Genomic DNA, 18,533 nt, shown 5'->3' on the forward strand with positions numbered 1-18,533 from the left:
ATCGCTTGCTGAGGACCATGCATTCACATGTCTGTAAAATTGTAAATTTTATAAAAATTGAAGTATGTTAAAAATTACAAAATGTAATCGTATAAAAGAACAGAATCGTATAGAAATTAGCTTTTTAAGCAATTTTTAAAAAGATAATTCAATGTAAAATATACAATTATGTTGAAGTGTCAATTTACCTAGTTCTTTATTCATCTCGAATATTTCTATTCCAAAATCTATTTCGTACTAAATCAGTTCATGTAGTGGCAAATGATAAATCGAACCGATTAGTTTGGAAAATAATTGCGTCGTAATAAACGAATCCATGATCTTTAGATTGCAAAACTCGAGCAGTCTTATAATCCTATCAAAAACGAGCCAAAAACTGCTCCAGTCCAAATAAGAACGCGACTGCGATTGAGCGATTAAGTGTGCTCGCGTGTATTCGCGACCTTTGTAAAACAAGAGATTGCTATGCGTACGCTTTAAAGCTTGGGAAACGAGAGTGCCGAATATTGCGTGTGTATTAGTAAATTATGCGACACTCAAACGAGGACAGCGACAGCGACAGCGACAACGACGACGACGACGACGACGACGACGACGGTGACGACGAGAACGAAAACGTCAAACTAGTTTATTGTAAATTACCGCTCATGAGAAACGAGAACGAATGGGAATTGAGTACCTATGTACATTGAATATACATATGGGTATATATCCGCGTGTACAGCCGAAGCCTAATATAGTATGTAAATAAGCCAAGCGGACAATACATGGAAGAGAGAAAAGAGAGAAAGAGAGCGAGAGCGAGAGAGTGCGGTGATGAAAAAAAGGAGAAAAACATGAAAAACGAATGATGTCGCGCGTTGCAATAAGCCAGCGGAGTTCGCAAGGGAGAAAGCTTTCGATTCCAGGCACAAACAAGATTAATTAACTCGCTGTTAACAAGTGTCGTGACGAATGATCGGACTGATGATGTAGCGTAATAATACCAACCTCTCCGTCTCGGGCGAGACTTTTCTCCACGTGCGAACGAGCCGATCCTGTTGACGGGTTAAAAAACAAAAAAGATAATAATTAAAAAAAAAGCTTTATTACAGTCACTCGAAGGAGGAATTGAACGGACAAAAATTAAACGGCCGGCCACTAATCGATCGGCAGGCTTTATAGCAGTATCGATTTAATTAACGCAAATATATGCATCAACGGGTCGATGGAATTGGCGTCAACTGCTCCGCTAAAATATCGTATCGATGCATCGAGAATAATAATAATAAAAAAAAAGAAGAAGAGATAGACTTGAATCCCTAACGATGGGCGCACGCTTCGATATTTCATTACGGGGCTCACGAAGTGCGAAGCGCGATAGCCGGTATATTTTAACAGACCTCTCACGTCTCGTCGCTGCTGTACAGCCCCTTTACATTCAGTCTTAATCAACAGCGAAGGCGTTTATCGATTTTACAATGTAGGTATCTTAATACATAGGCGTATACATACTATTGCGACGCGTAAATCAGTGGAAATATATACATAAAACGGCGGCCGAGACACGGCGGGCATATACAACAAAGTGATACCTGTAATGAAACGACTGTATACATATGTATCGAAGAGAGAATTATATCGTATGTAATCGTTAATGACGTTAAATGCACACTGGTCGTAGCGATGATATTTTTTATCGAAAGTGCTCAGCGAAGTCTACTGACCCATATTGACTCACTCACTGACTCGCTCACTCACTCTGTCACTCCGATCACTCACTCTATCCACTCTCACTACAGTATATATGTTACGAATATGTGCTTTATATAGTTTAACAAAATAAATTATTTCAAAAATTTACAGCGTCTAACGCCTCCCATTTCCAGTGTGAATGTTTCTCTCTTCGTGTGTATGCAAAGGTACATATATATATATGTGATAATATATATTGCATAATAAAAAAATTTATATGTTATAAATTTATATTAATCTCTTGAGAAAGTAAGATGATAACAATTGGTAACAATATACATTTTATTTCAATACTTATATGTTAGTTATATCAATATTATAAAAGATGAAAAATTAGACAAAGTAATGAAAGCTCGATCAATTTATTTAATATACTGCTTTTTCTATTTCGCCGATGTTGTTCTTCGCATAATATATTGCTACATTAATTGTTAACAATTTTTGGTTTTTTGGTATATTTTTACACGATATCATTATGTCAACATAATTATATTACATTGCATATTAACATAATACAAGAAAAACAAAGCTTCCTCTACGAGTAAGCAATATTTTATATAAACAGTGATAAATAGAACTTAAGGAATAAGTAAGTCTGTTATCACTTTCGCTTCTTGTATCTCGCGGATGTTGTTCTTATTATCGCGAATCATCGTTAGCTCGTGTATCAGAGCCATCGCAGCCTCAACGCAATTATCAGTCTCCTCAAGAGATACATTTGGAAATTCGTCTTGCAGAAGGTGCAATATTATGTTCAGCTGATTGACAGATCTGCAATCGTATCGTTGATAATGTAAATCTACCATCCTACGTTTTATCACAACTTGCGATCCGAAGAAAGCGTAGTTCTACTCATCCATTACCTGGCGAAGATCTTGATATTCGCTTCGTCGACATCGATCGATTGTATCTCGACCAGACAGTACATCAGGGAGCCGTGTTCTTTCGCCAAGAAAATGTTGCTGCGAACCTTCGTAAAGATTTTCGCGGTCAAAAGACGATCGAGTTTGTCGCCGAACCCATTTTGATCATCTTGGTCGTCTTGGTCGTCTTGATCGTCTTGATCGTCTTGATCGTCTCTCGAGAATTGAACGTTAACGATCCTTTCTATGGTGGACGTGCTTTTCAGGGCTAATATCGCACCGTACTCGCTCTCATTTAAGAAGTTTATATACGAACTATCGATCGTTTCGACAATAGAGAGCTGAATGGGTGGCACTGGGACTTGGAATTGTGTGTCATTGATCTCGTACGAGATTATACCCCAGCACTCGACGACAGGTTCCTGATCGAACATCGGTAGATCGAGCACCATTGTCGCCACGACAGGTCCGGGTTGGATCGACTTGATCTTTTTCGTATAGAAGAAAGAATTTTCAACTTCTTCTTTCAATTTCCAGAAGGTCGACTCGCCGAAAATCTCCTCGCCCCGCATAGGTGACACGTAATATCTGGGGTTGAGCAACGTGCTGCAAAGAAAACTTACATAACCGCATTCTACGCTATTAACAATCGCGTCTATAAGAACTTCCTTTTTTCAACACACAGTTTTCAACTCGGTTTTTAGTTCGCATGTATATTAATAAAATATCTTTGTTGCTGCTTTTCTAGAAAGAATGTAAGGTTCGTAGCGCATAAATTACAATTATAACAAATATTTATTATTTTCACGGAATTTAACGCTCATCTAAATTCCATAATGTAAATAAGGACTTTGCGGCTTATTCTATTAAAAGTTTAATATTGACAATCCTCCAAATCACTATCTCGTTACAGAATGTAAAATATATTTAAATGTTACGGCTCGACGCTCCTTTTCTTCGATTGATATTTGAATGATAACGATAAAAGAAGTTCGTTATTTCAGAAATTTTGATTTTAGCTCTCAGAAATTTTTATCCCGTGTCTAATTACATTACATATTCAAGGTAATAAACTGTCTTTGCATCGTGATGTGATGTCATGATTTGTTGGGAGAAACTATTCTTGGGAAGGAGATATTTCGCACTTTCTACGGGAGAAGTCAATATTGACGGCAAAAATAGGAAAGTTGTGTCACTAACTAGATACTTCCAAAACTAAACATTTAAAAATAAATCAGGAAAATGTCTTAGTTAAAATTCGTTGATGTGTCACATGATATAGATATGCCTCACTCTTTAAATCTGAATCAGTGAAATAGTACTGTGAATCAGTGACTATTCACTGATTCAGATTTAGAGAGCATTTAATGACAATAATGAATGACTTATTGTGCGCATGCATAAATCGTAGGATACTTCTATGTATATATTCAGTAATGCATTTAATGAAAACCCCTGATATTACGTAATGTTCGTAATGTATGCATAGCATGAATGCAGATCGTTGCGAGCTAATCGAAGCGATAAACAGCTTGCATTTTAATCCATTTTATTTGAATATCAATTCACGACAATCATGGTGACAATAAGAAAAAATGATAGAAGAAATGCGTCGTATATAAACTGACAGATTTATTGTCCGAACAGTTTGAAATATCGATACGAGAATAATCGAAGACGGACCACCATTGGTCCGTACCTTATAAAAAAGGAAAATACGCCACCTCAACTTTCGCCATTCAGGCAATTCAACTAAATCTTTCTTTTTTTCATTCGATTTGCATTTTCTGCAAGATATGGATTTAATTTTAACATTTCCTAATCGACACTATTACGTTATAATATTCCAAGTAGTATTATTATATTTAAAAAATTACAGACCGTTTTCCTCCCAAAAAAACAAAACAGGACGCACAGATAACGCGGTTGCCAAGTTGGCGGATATGCACACGCGAATCGACCTTGAATGCAACGCTTACATTGACATTATCCATGCAAATCGACCCGCGAACAAAGATATTAATCGCGATGTTCCTGCAAAAGTATAATAACGCGATATCAACGGTGATGGAATAATTTTATTATGTAAATTGCGATTTATAGTGAACGCTGATATAATATGTAAAATTTACTTTCTTTCCTTCTTTTCTCTTTCAATCCTTCTATATGAAATCCAAATTGCGCGCAATATTTTATGTTCCTCTCTCTTGTTACACACATAATGCTTGCGTTTTAACAATATATCTAGAGCGAGTTAAAGCGCGAGAAATTGAAAATTAATTAATTAGAAATTTCTTCATATTAGATACATGTAAAAAATAAACGTTGATTGGCTAATAAACGTGAGAATATATAAACAAGAAAGAAGTTTCTCCGATTTCATTATTTTTCATCGCAATCTTCTACGTACTCTAATCTACTTTTCAGCTCGTTGCTCTCTAAATTGAAATATTGTATCGCGACAGAAGTTGGGTCGAAGAAATCTGCTGGCGACGTCTTGACGCAATCTGGTATAGCTATTTTCACCTCATCACCGCTGTTGAAAGAACCGCTAAAAATTTCTTCGAGTGAAAAATCAAGCGGAAGTCAGCGAAGAAAGGAATTTCAAGTGTCACAACAATTCACTAGCGATGACGAAGTGAAGACAGCCGTAAAAGATCGCACCAAAACAGTATAAAAATATATATTCTACAAATAAAAAAAATAAGATATCAACAACAATTGCTTCATTTAAAGTTAATCGGTACTTATTTTTCGGTAATTTCGTATTTTATTTTTCTTCTTTTCTATACATTTCAATACAAATTGAGATGCGAATAATAAAAAACAAAGTAAAATTAAATGTGATGTAGAAATATTAGCGTAAAAATATAATTCACATTATTTCTAATTATAAAATTGAGTATTTGAAATTTATTCATAAAACTTATGTCCGAGAAAGATAGGAAATTACATTGCATTCGTCAATTTTTCGCGGCGCAAGTTGCAATATCGAATCCGTAATTTGGAAACAGCGTCTGCAATTGACGATTGTACGGCGCGGTCGATACGTCGCGAATCACACGAGTTATCATTAGTAATTAAGTTTCAATTTCAATTGATCGATCTCCGACCGAGAAGGCGTTCACTTGCTCGCGGTGGCTCGCAAATCGCGGCGCGATTGCGCGAGAAACGTCCAGCGGCAAATCGACCCGCGAAAAAACCGACCAATGAACGGAAAGAGGCAAGCCGCAGGCCTGGCGTCGGATATTTATACCCCGACATAAGATTAATATTTACTATTCTCATATTCACCTAGCACTCACTTGCAAATGCATCTTTATCTTAGCCTCACTTTAATTTTACTACATCTTATTATTATGGAATTTAAACTGTTTTTATTCACGCATGAAATGCCACGGAAAACATATCTATGTACGTATAATCTATGTGTACTAAGATATAAATAAATTCTGTTGATACGTATTCTTGTGTATATGTACGTATTCAATTCTATACCGTACCCGTCAAGAACATAAAATTAATTTTAAACTTAAAAGAAACTTCTTTCCAGATATGGCTTCTCAAAGTTAGAAATATGTGTAGATCAATTTTCTAAAGTTCGTAACGGGATGGTCGGAGTACTTGACGTGCTCCGATCTCTCGGCTAAGAAACATCGCGCATATCGCGAGAGGTACCTTACGAAACCGGCCCTGGTGGGACGGGTCGGGCGGTAGCGTCGGAAACGCGAGCGTCGAGGCGCTCATGGAGCGAGCCGGTCGGTCGGCCTCAGTGATCTGCACGATGCCGCCGTGATCGTACGGCATCGTACTTTTCCTGGCGACACGCGGCACGCATCACGTGGCACCACACACCGCGTACGCGCTCCTGCCTCCTGCGGCGCGACTACGTCCAACGTCCCTCGCACCGACGCGCTGCACCGATCCGGGGGAGAAACGACGCCCGCCGACGACGCTCGCGCGCGACAACAAATGCGTCAGTGATCCCGCCGCCGGATATATGCCCGGAGAAGGTATACTTACCCGCGATACACACGCGACGATCGACCTGGAGACGCGGAGGTCTCCCCGGTGGTATCGCGGTCCCCCGCCGCGCAGATCCCGGGATTAGAAAGGCCACCCGCTGACCCCGTGAACCCATGACACAGCTGTACACGACTGTTTTTCTTGCGAGACCGATCGGCCGTCGTCAACCAGGAAGCGCTGTTTTTCGCGATAGCGTTAAATAATACAAAGATACGCTAACGTAATGTCGAATCGCGTGCACGGTCAACAATAATGTTAGACTAAAGTGAAAATTATCACGACGATTCGCGATTGTTCTATGACAAACCTGGGATTCTAACGTATTCGTGATACGGTATTGCAGGGGAACTGCAAATTAACTTAATCTGACTGAAACCTCATGTTATTAATATCATCAAATTTTTTTCTTCTATCATTTATTATCGCTAGTGCCATAAATTAAAATCATTAAAAAATCAAGAAGTTAAACTATATAGTTAGAATTCATCGTTAGTAAAACTGAGCCCAAAGTTACCTTAAACGAAGCATAATTCAACTGACTTATTTTCTTTCGGCTTTTAAAAAGGGATGGAAGGGATCAAATTGTACCGATAATACAAATTAACTAACAATAAGTTATAGATCTTCTCACTATCTCTCTCTCTCTCTCTCTTTATACAAGATAGACCTGCCCATAGTACAGACGCAGAAGAAGAAATGAACTAATCGAGTCAATGTTAATTGACGCAACCGGCCTACTTAAATTAAGGTCGAAATTAATTGACTTTAGAAAGAGTGAAATCTTATCTGCCATTTGATTCCTTTAACATGTTTCTCGCAGTTACTTGTCGTATAGATTATGATTTCAAGGCTAGTTCTAACAAACCGATCCTTGAAAAAGAACAATTGCACAAGTTTCCGACCATTTCTATAAAATGCATGCAACCGTACTTCCTTTTTTTATTATTCGATCTGTTGCCAGGTATTTACCGAGTCATAAAATTCATGACTAATACAATTTGATTAACGATATTTTGTTCAGTCACCGCCTACGCACGAATCTTTTATGCGCAAATATTGTCTCTGATCTAATTTTACAAATACGCGTCGTAATCATTTACATTGAGTGAAGACTCTGCTCTTTAATAATTTTAATGTCATCTTGTCGCCATCTTATACTTTTTTTTAAATAAAATTTATTAAGATTTATTGAGATTAATTGACAGTTAATTCTTTCTAAAAACATCAGCAGTTTTTCCATCTCAAATTACTTATCTTCCAAATCATTATCTTCTATTGATAAAATTTTTATCGGATGATAATAGGTTAATACTTGAGCCAACATCTGCCGCTGTCACATGCTCCAGCAGTAAGTTCTTATTCCGCGTACACAGTGCAAATGAAATCGTGAATTACAAATCAACGGTTCCATTCACGTCGAGATTCGAGATCAAAGATCGTTCCCTGTGGGAACGAACCGTGTCTCCCGTCATAGATCTCACGGAAAACATAAGTTAATGTCACATGTACACAGAATCGCTCAGGCTTATGTAATCTAAGGCTGAAATCCTGAGTATGGATCCATTTCGCATTATATTGCACGAAGATGGCCTATTCGCGAATAAGATAATATATGTTTATATTCGCACTAATGTTGCGTAAGGAAGTTATCGTTCTGACCGATATGACTCTCTATTTCTTGTTATGTTGTACATATATTATTATCGACGTAATATATCTCATCATAAACACAATTATCCATTAAAAAAAAAAAATTATCCGACTGTTTAGTCAACTTGAATCAACTTTTTCATGATGACAGCAAAGCAGGAAAATCACATTTTTCTGATTGCATCGAGTCCACAATAAAGAATAGAGTTACGTAAAGATTATGTGACCGCAGATGAATGGCACAATAGATTATCTGAACAGTATGAAACGGAAAGAAGTCATTTTTGCTTTAAAAACTGACCGACTGATACCGATAATTATGATATTGCAACATCAACGTAGCAAACAAGTTTATTATACACAAAATAGGTGTAGAAAGTACTATTAGAAACAATTATACTAAAATATTCTAATAATAATAATTAGCGCTCTTTACGACTTAAAATTATTAAAGAGCAGTCGCGATTATCTCAATAAATCACCATTTTCTATCAGTTATTTATCAAAATAGCAATTTTGTCAAAATTCGGCAAAAAAGCAACATCTACAACCCCTCATGCTTTATAGTATATATTACATAAATACTGGTACTATAAACTATTGCCGAAACACGCTTATTTTATAAAGCCTGATGGAATTCGATCGTACGTACTTTTTACGCAACGCTTTTCGCGAAAAAGTACGCCCTACTAAATCCTTTTCGCAACTGTGCAATTTTTCTTTTCGGCTCTTTTTACCCGTCAAGCGCAACGCGAGCGATATATCAACACGAAACTTGTTTCATGAAAAGCGAGATTTATGTAGCCTACATTTCGCTTTATTCGATAATTACACATCCCCTGCGATTATCCTTCTAACGAAAGACTGTTTCATAAAACGCCAGCAATAATTACATTTAATTGCAAAGATAATTACGACGGGTATCGAGAACTGCTTTTTCATTATCACTCAATGTGTTATTTTTAAAATCTTTTCCTCCTTATTGCTCAGATTATCCTTGATACGTTTATATTGCGCATAAAATATCTCGAACTTCCTTCTAACAAACAATGACTAATCCAATCGTTCCTATACATATCATAATATTATGATGCTTCGTTATAACGGTTCACGTAATCCGACGGATAAAACACAATGGACAAATCCCGACGAATCTGCGAATTCCATTCGGCGCGCAATCAGACACAGGATTGTGCTAACAGCAACGTCGAGAAAGTCAAACAGCGAATGGAATCATCCACGCTGACATTACCGCCGGCATACTGACCGTGAGAATTTCTGCAGCGCGCGAATGCTTATCACGTGGATGCGGTCACATTTCCGCGACTCCACGGTTGCTCGGCGCGCGATTACTCGCGATCTCGATACACGGACGAACGCATATACCGGTCCCGGGAAATGCGAAACTGATTACCCATTCCATCGGCGCTGGCGCGCCTCCTTCTCACGCCGTCTGTGGCATTCTGCGAATAAACGAAGTGTTTATTCCTCCTCTTATGCCTCCTATAACTCTCTTAACCGGTCTAATTATTGTATCGTCTGAATCATCGACTTGAGTATTCTTGAGACATTACGCGTGTCTTGATTCGATGTCTTTATATACGAGCTGCTAGATATTGCAAACGCAAAACTATACCAGAATACCACAGAAAATACTTGTATATTTGAGAAAAGTACCTTAATGTTTTTTTTTATCGAATACAAATATTGCAAAGTTTATGTTTAGCTGATTGAAATACTGATGTGTGGAACAAACATTTACTCGTCGCAGGTGCGTTCTCCCACAGTTGTCTTTCCACGTAGGCGTTAGGGCGAAATGTACGTCGATATAACGGAGAATTGCTAATGAAAATTCTAAAAGAAGATTACAATTGATCGAACTATCGAATCGATCGGGTCAAATATCAGGATGCGTCGCGCGAGGATGTAATAGTATATTTGTCATCATCGCGCTACGTTTCCTCGTCAAAACGGAACACGCGTACACGATACCTGCGAAAAAATCGCACCAACTTTATATTTTATCGTCTCTACCTCGTCATGAAATAAAGATTATTTACATTTTACACTGCCGAAATTTAAACGGCTGCTCCGCTAAAACAAGCATAACGTTCCGTTCATCAGACGCGAGAGCTACAAATTGCGGAGTGCCACTGCTAAATAATTTCTGATCGGCGCATAATACCTGAGCTGCAATACCCTAACACGTTTACGTCCGCATTCACGGAACGGCTCGTTTATCACCCAATCTCGAACGTCCTCGTTAACGAGATTCCAAGTGTCGGTGTCGCAAGCGATCGACAGACAATGCAATTAACGTAATGACCCGGAGACTCGCGAATCGCCAATTAATTACGACGATTTATTACTTGGGAAACGCCGTATGATAAACGCTCCGAACGTGTTTCAGTCCGATATGAGTACAGACGGAAACACGTTCTCCGGGAGAAGATGACCCCACGTCGTCGCGTCTTGGCAGGAATTCGCCGTGCTATTTTTGCCGCTGGTGTCCTGGCGCTCATCGTCCTGATACTGTCGGGCCAGGATGGCACCAACACCCTGCAGCACGGGAATTCGCTGGAGGTGAGTTATCTCTCGCGGAGATTTTATTTATATTTCGCGGATCTTTAGTAGGTATCCGAAAAATGCGCTGCATTGTTTCGGATAATTCGAGCATAATTTGTGGAATTCGAAAGCCAAATGTTTATCAGTGTAGACCATTTAATATTATCCTGATATTTCATTAGCGTTCTAGTTTCAATATAGCATTCTCCGCAGAGTCAATTAAGGCCTCGTAATCATCATAATTGCCATGAACTCCCGCCCATTTTCACTAGGAAAATCGCAAATATTGATTAATATATAATCTAAATTTTCATTACTTTCGATCATTTCGCGCTGGGTTCCATTTCCGAGAGCTATCACTTAACCAAACATTTATCTCTATTAAACGCGCTATAAATGTGCTATTTCAAGAAGGCACGTTACACATTCCTGACGCATAACAGAAGTTCGCATAAAAAAAAAAGAGTTGATTTTGAGGAAACGCAGAGTTATGTACCTACCGGCATCCCCGATTCCTGGGAGACCGAAAACGTTTGCCTTACGTAAAGCACAACGACCATAGATTGGCACATTTCCAGGCGCAATGCGGTACGTGGATCAGTGCCCGCCTAAAACCCATTTAAATGTCCGGAAAGGTAGTCAAAATTGCTTCTAAATAATCATTTCACGATTGTCAGGAACGAATACCCATTAAATCTTTTGACATGGGATTTATCAAACAATTATAAATGCACACGTATATGTTTCAATAGGAATACATGTGTTATCGATCTGAATATGGAGGGGTAAAAGTCATAGTAGTGTAAGTCAAATTTTTTTAAATTTTTTCTCGCGTGCATAGATGCAATCCATACAATATATAAATTGCATCTATGCACACGAAAAAATATTTTTAAAAATTTGACTTACACCACTGTGGTTTTTACTCCTCCATATGTTATAATAAGCTCTTCAATATCAAATAACGTTCGGTTGTTCTCAGAGAAAAAGAAAAATACGTTGCTAAGAAGAAAATTTTATAAAAAGTAAAAAGGAGTTTATCGACGTAAAATATAAAAAATTTTGAGCAACAAAAAATTTTTATAGTTTTGAGATTTTGTGTAACTGTATAGTTTGAAAATTTTCGCACAACATCATACGATACTTTTACAAATAATCGACCTAAATTTTTTCAATGAACGTTTTTCATTAACGATACGTGACGATAAATAGATCAGACAAAAGAAGAAACATGTATAAAGCCGAAAGAAAGCATTACATTTCGCAGAATCGGCGAGATTATCCGATTCAGATAACGCCGAAAAAGGTTTCTACATGTCGGAGCATTCGCATGATAAGTTACGGCCATCACACACGCGTGACAGTCCATATTTTTGCTACAAAGTCTCAGGCGCATAAACCGGAAAAAGTCACACGTTGGAAAAAATTAATATTGACAAAACTGCGAGATGAAAACTTGTATTGCATTAGAATAAAAACGACGTGTAATTGTCTTTATTAACAAAATTACTCTCTCTCTCTTGCGGAGCAATAAAAATTGAATCAGAGCGTAGAATACAACGTTTCACAATCAGAGATGTAAAAACTCGAATGTGGATTAAAGTTTGTCAGGAATAAAACAGTAATAGAGATAAAAGCCGAAACTAGAAGCAAAAATACAATTTTAATTCCAGCACCACCTTAATAAGAGAGACATTTTTATACAAAAGACATTAATTACTTATTACACTTTAATGCGCCGAGTAAAAACGTAATAATGGCCAAAAATAACGGAGAAAAAAATACGACCGTAGCGGTTGTTATACAATCTCGAAATAAAGGAAACGTATTGTAAGGAAGGCTCGAGAATCCGCTATTTCTCGTACAACAGTACTTAAGTCGCGACAGAGAGAATATCTAATTGCAGGAAAGCTACCTAACCGGAATCTGTCTTAACTGCTGAATAACAAACGGTACCTACTTAACGTAAATAATGCAGAAACACGGCAGGAAAATAACGGCGGTGTGCCGCCCTAACGCCTCGCAGGTGGCACGTGTATGCACGATGCGCCAGTGCAGAAACGTGCGCGATGCGCCACCACCCTCCGTGGCCCACATTCGTCGTCGCCGCACAAGGCGCGTTCCACATCGAAATCAATAAGCGGAAGCCGGTAGTTCTGCATTCGGTTTTGCCAGCTTGCCGCGCTATACAATGTCGATATCGATGCCGGCTTTTCCGCGCCGTACGATACGACGTATACGACTTCGCCGGAGTCGAGGGAAGAAATCAGTTTTTACGTCTCTCGGCTTGGCTTTTAGGTCACTCCCTGCGGAGTTTCGGCACGACCGCAATCAGTTTGTAGCAATCTAAATTACTAATCCTTTACAATCCCGCGGGGGCTGACGTAAGATACTTTACTCTGTAATTACCGGATTACTGAAAGATTTCTAATTTGTACCGCTTGTAACGGGAAAATTGTGTCTTTTGACAGAAATTGTTATGTGAATGGGCGTCACGAAATAAAACATTGATAAGAGGATGACGCAAATCAAAGGATATATATATATATAGTTTCTGAGCATCTCGGAAGCCAATTTCCCAAAAATACAGATGATTCATGAAATCGCAGAAACGTCTTACCATCTTATTTGTACGACACGATTCACTGAATAGTATATCTCTCAATATAGTACACAAAATTTCCTCTTGCAGCCCGTTCTGCACACATGTTATTTGTTACGTGTACACATGTACTTATCGCTTATAAACATATATCATGTTTAGCTACGGGTAGCACTTAAACTAAGCTCCTATTAATTAACTATTAGTTCAGAAAATCATACCATAATTACTTTCCTTAATAAATTAAACATACTAAGCGCTTTATTATGTTGAAAGCGACGTGAGAAATTACTTTAAAAAAGAGAGATGCGCTCATAAGTGACATGATCTCCAATTTAAATGCAAATGTACCGTACGTTCGTCAAGACCGGCATTCGGCGCATTCGACGCAACGCGGTGCAGTAAACGTATAGCCACGTGTTTAAATTCTAATTGCAGAAATTAGGAAATTGAATTAACCTTACGAGTCGCGGAGAAGGTCAATATACATGTCGCAATCGTAGTCTTGACGGGAAGATTCGCATTGCGATTCGCGTACATATGGACTCTTCGAACTCAATCGATGATCCGGCTCTCATAACTTTTCGCATGTGCGCAATTCTAACCGCGTGGTTACCGCTATATTTATCTCTCATTATCTGATAATTACCTGCGTCCTCGCTATCTCGTAATTACCTGTATTATAATCAAGTGCTGTTAAGTCTATATCGATCGCGAGGGGATTGCATTTATTCATAATTCCATTCGACGCGCGTTATAAGCAAATCTTTTTTTCCAATTTCTATTAAGCGGATAATGCGATAATTAGACGTATGCATAAACGAGGCTACTCGTCATAAATGATAATAGAGAGAGAATAATAACTGGGAGAGTATAATAATAATGACTAAATTGTCATGTATAAAGCGTGCGCTCGTGCGTACTCGTATTTCCGCGTATTTCTCATTTCTGTCATTTGTCAGCAAAGACATTATAAAGATTGAGTGAGATAATCGAGCAAGTAAGCTTCGATACATTTCGTATCTTACGTGATACACTTATATCGTAACTCTTACGTCAGTGTCCAATTCATAATTCAATAGCACCGGCTCATTTTATAGTTCATTGGAGTAGTCTCTGGTATAACCGCCCACTAACTATTAATTTAGGCCAAGTTAACGATAAATGACAGTAGTAGTATTTCTCGACACTCCGTAATTTTGAAGCATCTTAATTTAATGACGCGATCAAGGCGACATCATTAAACGAACGGCAGAATAAGCTGTTGCGTAATGTAGGGTATCGATTTACGTCTTTTCTTACAAATTAGTCTTGCCTTACAAATCGAGGACTCAATACATTTTGGCAGGACGCGAATCTGACGCCGGAGGAGAAAATATTGGAGCAGATTACGACGGCGGAAACTGAGCAACGTCTAACAGCCAGGCGGAAATTTCTGGCGGAAAAATGTGCCGAGGAGGGTCTCGATCGTCCTGGCAACGACTCGCTTCACAGGCCGAACGCCTGGGAGTTCCTTGTAAATAGAGAATATCACCTTATATGGTGCAATGTTTTCAAAGCAGCATCCACATCATGGATGTATAACTTTAATTTACTTGCGGGGTAAGTCCCATCGTCGTTTACGTAATTAAACTTCCTCGCGGAAACGATGAAAACGAACACGACGGAGATAAAACATATATACCGTGTAATTTACTGCTGCAGATTGCAAGATACAATTGTAAAAAAAAAGATAATATTGCAGATAAATATTTAATTATTTTAATTACCCGGACTCGTGTGAAGACTCTCTATTTCTCTTATTTCTTAACATCGTCAATTTGCTAAAATACTAACTGAATTACTGAACAGCAGAGCCGATTATAATTGATTGTCATTGATAATCATGAATGACATGATGAATCATCAGTGAATAATCGTTATTGCGCTAACTTTGCAGATACAGCCCGCAATTTCTGAAGGCCTCCAAAGCAGTGCCAGTCTCGCTAGCCAGACAGAGGTATCCTAGGCATAGCGCGGAAGAGCTGGCTAAATATCTAAACGACAGCATCAGTTTCCTGATAGTGCGGCATCCCTTCGAGAGATTGCTCAGCGCTTATCGAGATAAACTGGAGCACAGCCTGCCGCACACATTTCACAGCAACCTCGGTGCACACATAGTTTGGCATTACAGAGCAAGGGTAATCCGTCTTTCGACGATTTTTATAAATAATAACCATTCAGATTCACGCCAGATAATTTACTTCCAATTCTTCTCCAACCTGAATCGCGGATTTAGCGAAAATTATGGAAATGGAAATATATAATAGAAAAACGCAAATCAATAAAAAAGATACTTGGAAAGATTCGTTGAAAAAATTTGGAATCAACTTTTCCTGCGCAACCGTACAAATTTATTTTCAAAATTCAAATTAATGATTTCGATCGATAAAATCATTCATGTCGCGCAAAAAATTTTAAAATAAATCTTTCGTAAAATACAGGATTCGAAGACGAATACAAGGCAAGGACCTAGATATCCGCTCTTCGAGGAATTTGTCCGATGGCTGTTATGCCAATGGAGGGCGGGGAACGATCTCGACATGCATTGGACACCAGTCGTGAACTTCTGTACACCCTGCCAAGTGCGATTCGACGTGATAGCTAAATTCGAGACGCTACATGTAAGTAAATTTAATTAATCGGGTTCCTTGATTCCATCGACATAAAAGCCGACGATAGACGAGCAATTTTCGATTGTGTTCACGTGATATGTTGTAAGAAAATATCCCCAATTTGTAGAATATTAAACGAGATAGATGTATTTCGTTGAATCGAGAGAATCGTTTTAAAACTGTCTCTTTTTTGTTAAAGGACGACCAAGACTATCTCATAAAGCAAGCTCATGTGGGGCACATCATCAAACCCGAGTGGAAAAATCCTACTAAGGGCGTCCAGACGAAAGATGTTATAAAAAATTATTTTACGCAATTATCCAAAACACAGATTGACGAGCTCTACGAAATGTTCAGGTATGTTCGCGGTAACATACGATTTCAGTCGTAAAATTTACATCCGTAATTTCGCGTACGATAAAAGATATAATAGTGATATAAATAATTATGTAAAATTATCTTATCTTTACGATTCGCAGGTATGACTTCGTGCTCTTCGATTATTCACTCGAAGAGTACTTAGCGTTTGGTAGGGATGAAATCACTACACTAACGTGTAAGTGATTGGCATTTCTCCTGGCATTTCGTCTATGCTTAAAATGTGTGAGACAGTACATGAAATGGAACGAGGCATGCGACACACAACGAAATCGTAGGTAGCGCTTAAACGAATTTGGAGGGATAAGAAGTGTGACACTCGAATATATGTATATAGTGACGATCAACGCATTTCTTATATGGGACTTCAAAAGGATGGAAGGATATGTCCTGGTTTTGTAATTTACACATGTAAACTGTGTTGTCATATTGAACATTTTGATAGTGCATATGTTAAAGTTTATCTGTTATTGTTATACTGAGATTAGAGGATATAGATCTCAATGAAAATTTACGATAAATAAGGACGATGCAAACGTTTTGCAAATATGAACGTACAGTTCGTTGCTTGCGTACTTAAATTGTTAAAATAAACTAAATTTTTACAAATTTACGACTATCAGCTTGGAGAAAGCTGTATCTCAGTATCTTGATCATTCAAAATTTTCGATCTCTCAATTATCTTCCGTTTCAATGGCGTATGATATAGATTGAGTTAGGTTCCATTAGTAATAAAAGTTGCTGAAGCCTTTAAATAGAAATGCAATAAGATTAAGAAAAGTCTAGATAGATTGAAAGAATTTTAGTACGTGACACGCGCGACATTGAAGAGAATTTGTGATAGTCTCAGTTTTGCATGAAGCAACAAGAATATCTAATTACGCCACCGAGTTGTGTCCGCGACAACTGCACAATAATCTTTGTAAGCATAAATGTAGTACCACTGTAACGATGGTAATAGTACTGCCTCAAGGAAACATGGTGCAAAATATTAAGGTAACTAACTTAATATCACATAACATCACTTTAAGATGCAAACATTTTGTAGAATTACGTTGTTTCGAGAAATAATAAAAAACGTATATTTCCGAGTAAAAAACATTGAGTCAATCAACAGTAACATTTGCATACGTTTCATTACAGTAGAAATTAATTAAAATAATTGGATACAAGGTTCAAATCTCAAATGAAATATTTGTCTGCGTGATCGCTCAACGATTGTATTTGAATGACGCAAAAATATCTCGGCGTTACGGATTTCTATACTCGCAAAGTAAAACACATTGTTGAATAAAGATTATTTGTACGATATTCTGTGTGTAGAAATCTTTTATCGGTCTCCTACAGGTTTGCAGCTATAAAATATGCATTTCTAATTCAATAATTTCCCTGATTGTGTCGCCTTCATTGTATCATATATTAGACCGCATATCACAATTGACAAATAACTCACCTACAGGATCTGTTGACCAGTTCTACTCCAATAATCCATTTATCCTGAAGTACGCATTGCCACTGAAATGTCAGGTCCAAATTATTTTTTGTGCTGCTAGCCCTGCTGCGTTTCTGTTTCTTTGCCACAGGTACTCCTTCAGCAGTGTACAACTGTAACGTCAAAAATATATTATAATATATTTAAATATTTCACATACCACTAATTAATGGACAATATATGGTGATACTCATTATTATATTGAACGCGACAGATTAATTTTCAAGTGAAACTTTTGCAGAAACGAAGGAAAAACGCACAATTTTCTACATCTATAAAGAACCTTCTCTGGTCTTTCTTTCTGTTCTAAATGGAAAAGGCCCTTCTGGGTAGGAATATCGTATCGAAAGGAAAGTATCGATACTTCCAATGCTATTTTGTTATACCGCGTGTTTTTCTTTGGAATTTTGTGTAGCCTTCCTTGTTACTCCATTAATAAAGGCTACACAAAATTCCAAAGAAAAACACACCCGGTGTAACAAAATAGCATTGGGGAGTACTTATCGATACTTTCCTTTCGATACGACTTCCCTACTTCTGGGGCCTCCCTTGAAAGAATTCAAAATAGT

At 37.9% G+C, this 18,533-nt stretch overlaps 2 protein-coding genes across 5 annotated transcripts in view; one reads left to right on the forward strand and one right to left on the reverse strand.

Moving 5' to 3' along the window:
- Positions 1-2,080: 2,080 nt before the first annotated feature.
- The window catches only part of LOC112465647, a 17,490-nt gene continuing 1,037 nt past the window's right edge, over positions 2,081-18,533 (reverse strand). The window contains exons 3-5 of one of the 3 annotated variants that reach the window (XM_025033290.1): positions 17,926-18,077; positions 2,598-3,215; positions 2,081-2,505 (exon numbers count right to left, since the gene is read on the reverse strand). In XM_025033290.1, coding sequence (XP_024889058.1) covers positions 2,313-2,505; positions 2,598-3,215; positions 17,926-18,077 — 963 coding nt within the window. In that variant the 3' untranslated portion in view covers positions 2,081-2,312. The remainder of the gene's footprint in view (positions 2,506-2,597; positions 3,216-17,925; positions 18,078-18,533) is intronic. The other 2 variants (XM_025033292.1, XM_025033291.1) reach the window with 2 other exon arrangements.
- On the forward strand, positions 6,362-17,783 carry LOC112465648 (carbohydrate sulfotransferase 11). Of its 2 annotated transcripts, none has more exons than XM_025033294.1 (7): positions 6,362-6,610; positions 10,684-10,856; positions 14,789-15,042; positions 15,380-15,614; positions 15,924-16,103; positions 16,294-16,451; positions 16,574-17,783. In XM_025033294.1, the coding sequence occupies exons 1-7, from the start codon at positions 6,598-6,600 to the stop codon at positions 16,656-16,658; spliced, it is 1,098 nt and encodes a 365-aa protein (XP_024889062.1). In that variant the 5' UTR covers positions 6,362-6,597; the 3' UTR covers positions 16,659-17,783. The 2 variants fall into 2 exon arrangements, with proteins under 2 accessions (XP_024889062.1, XP_024889061.1); XM_025033293.1 differs by having other exon boundaries at positions 6,363-6,610; positions 15,380-15,620.

This window comes from Temnothorax curvispinosus, unplaced genomic scaffold, assembly GCF_003070985.1.
Source record: "Temnothorax curvispinosus isolate PA1 unplaced genomic scaffold, ASM307098v1 QBEX01015410.1, whole genome shotgun sequence".
Taxonomy (NCBI): Eukaryota; Metazoa; Arthropoda; class Insecta; order Hymenoptera; family Formicidae; genus Temnothorax; species Temnothorax curvispinosus.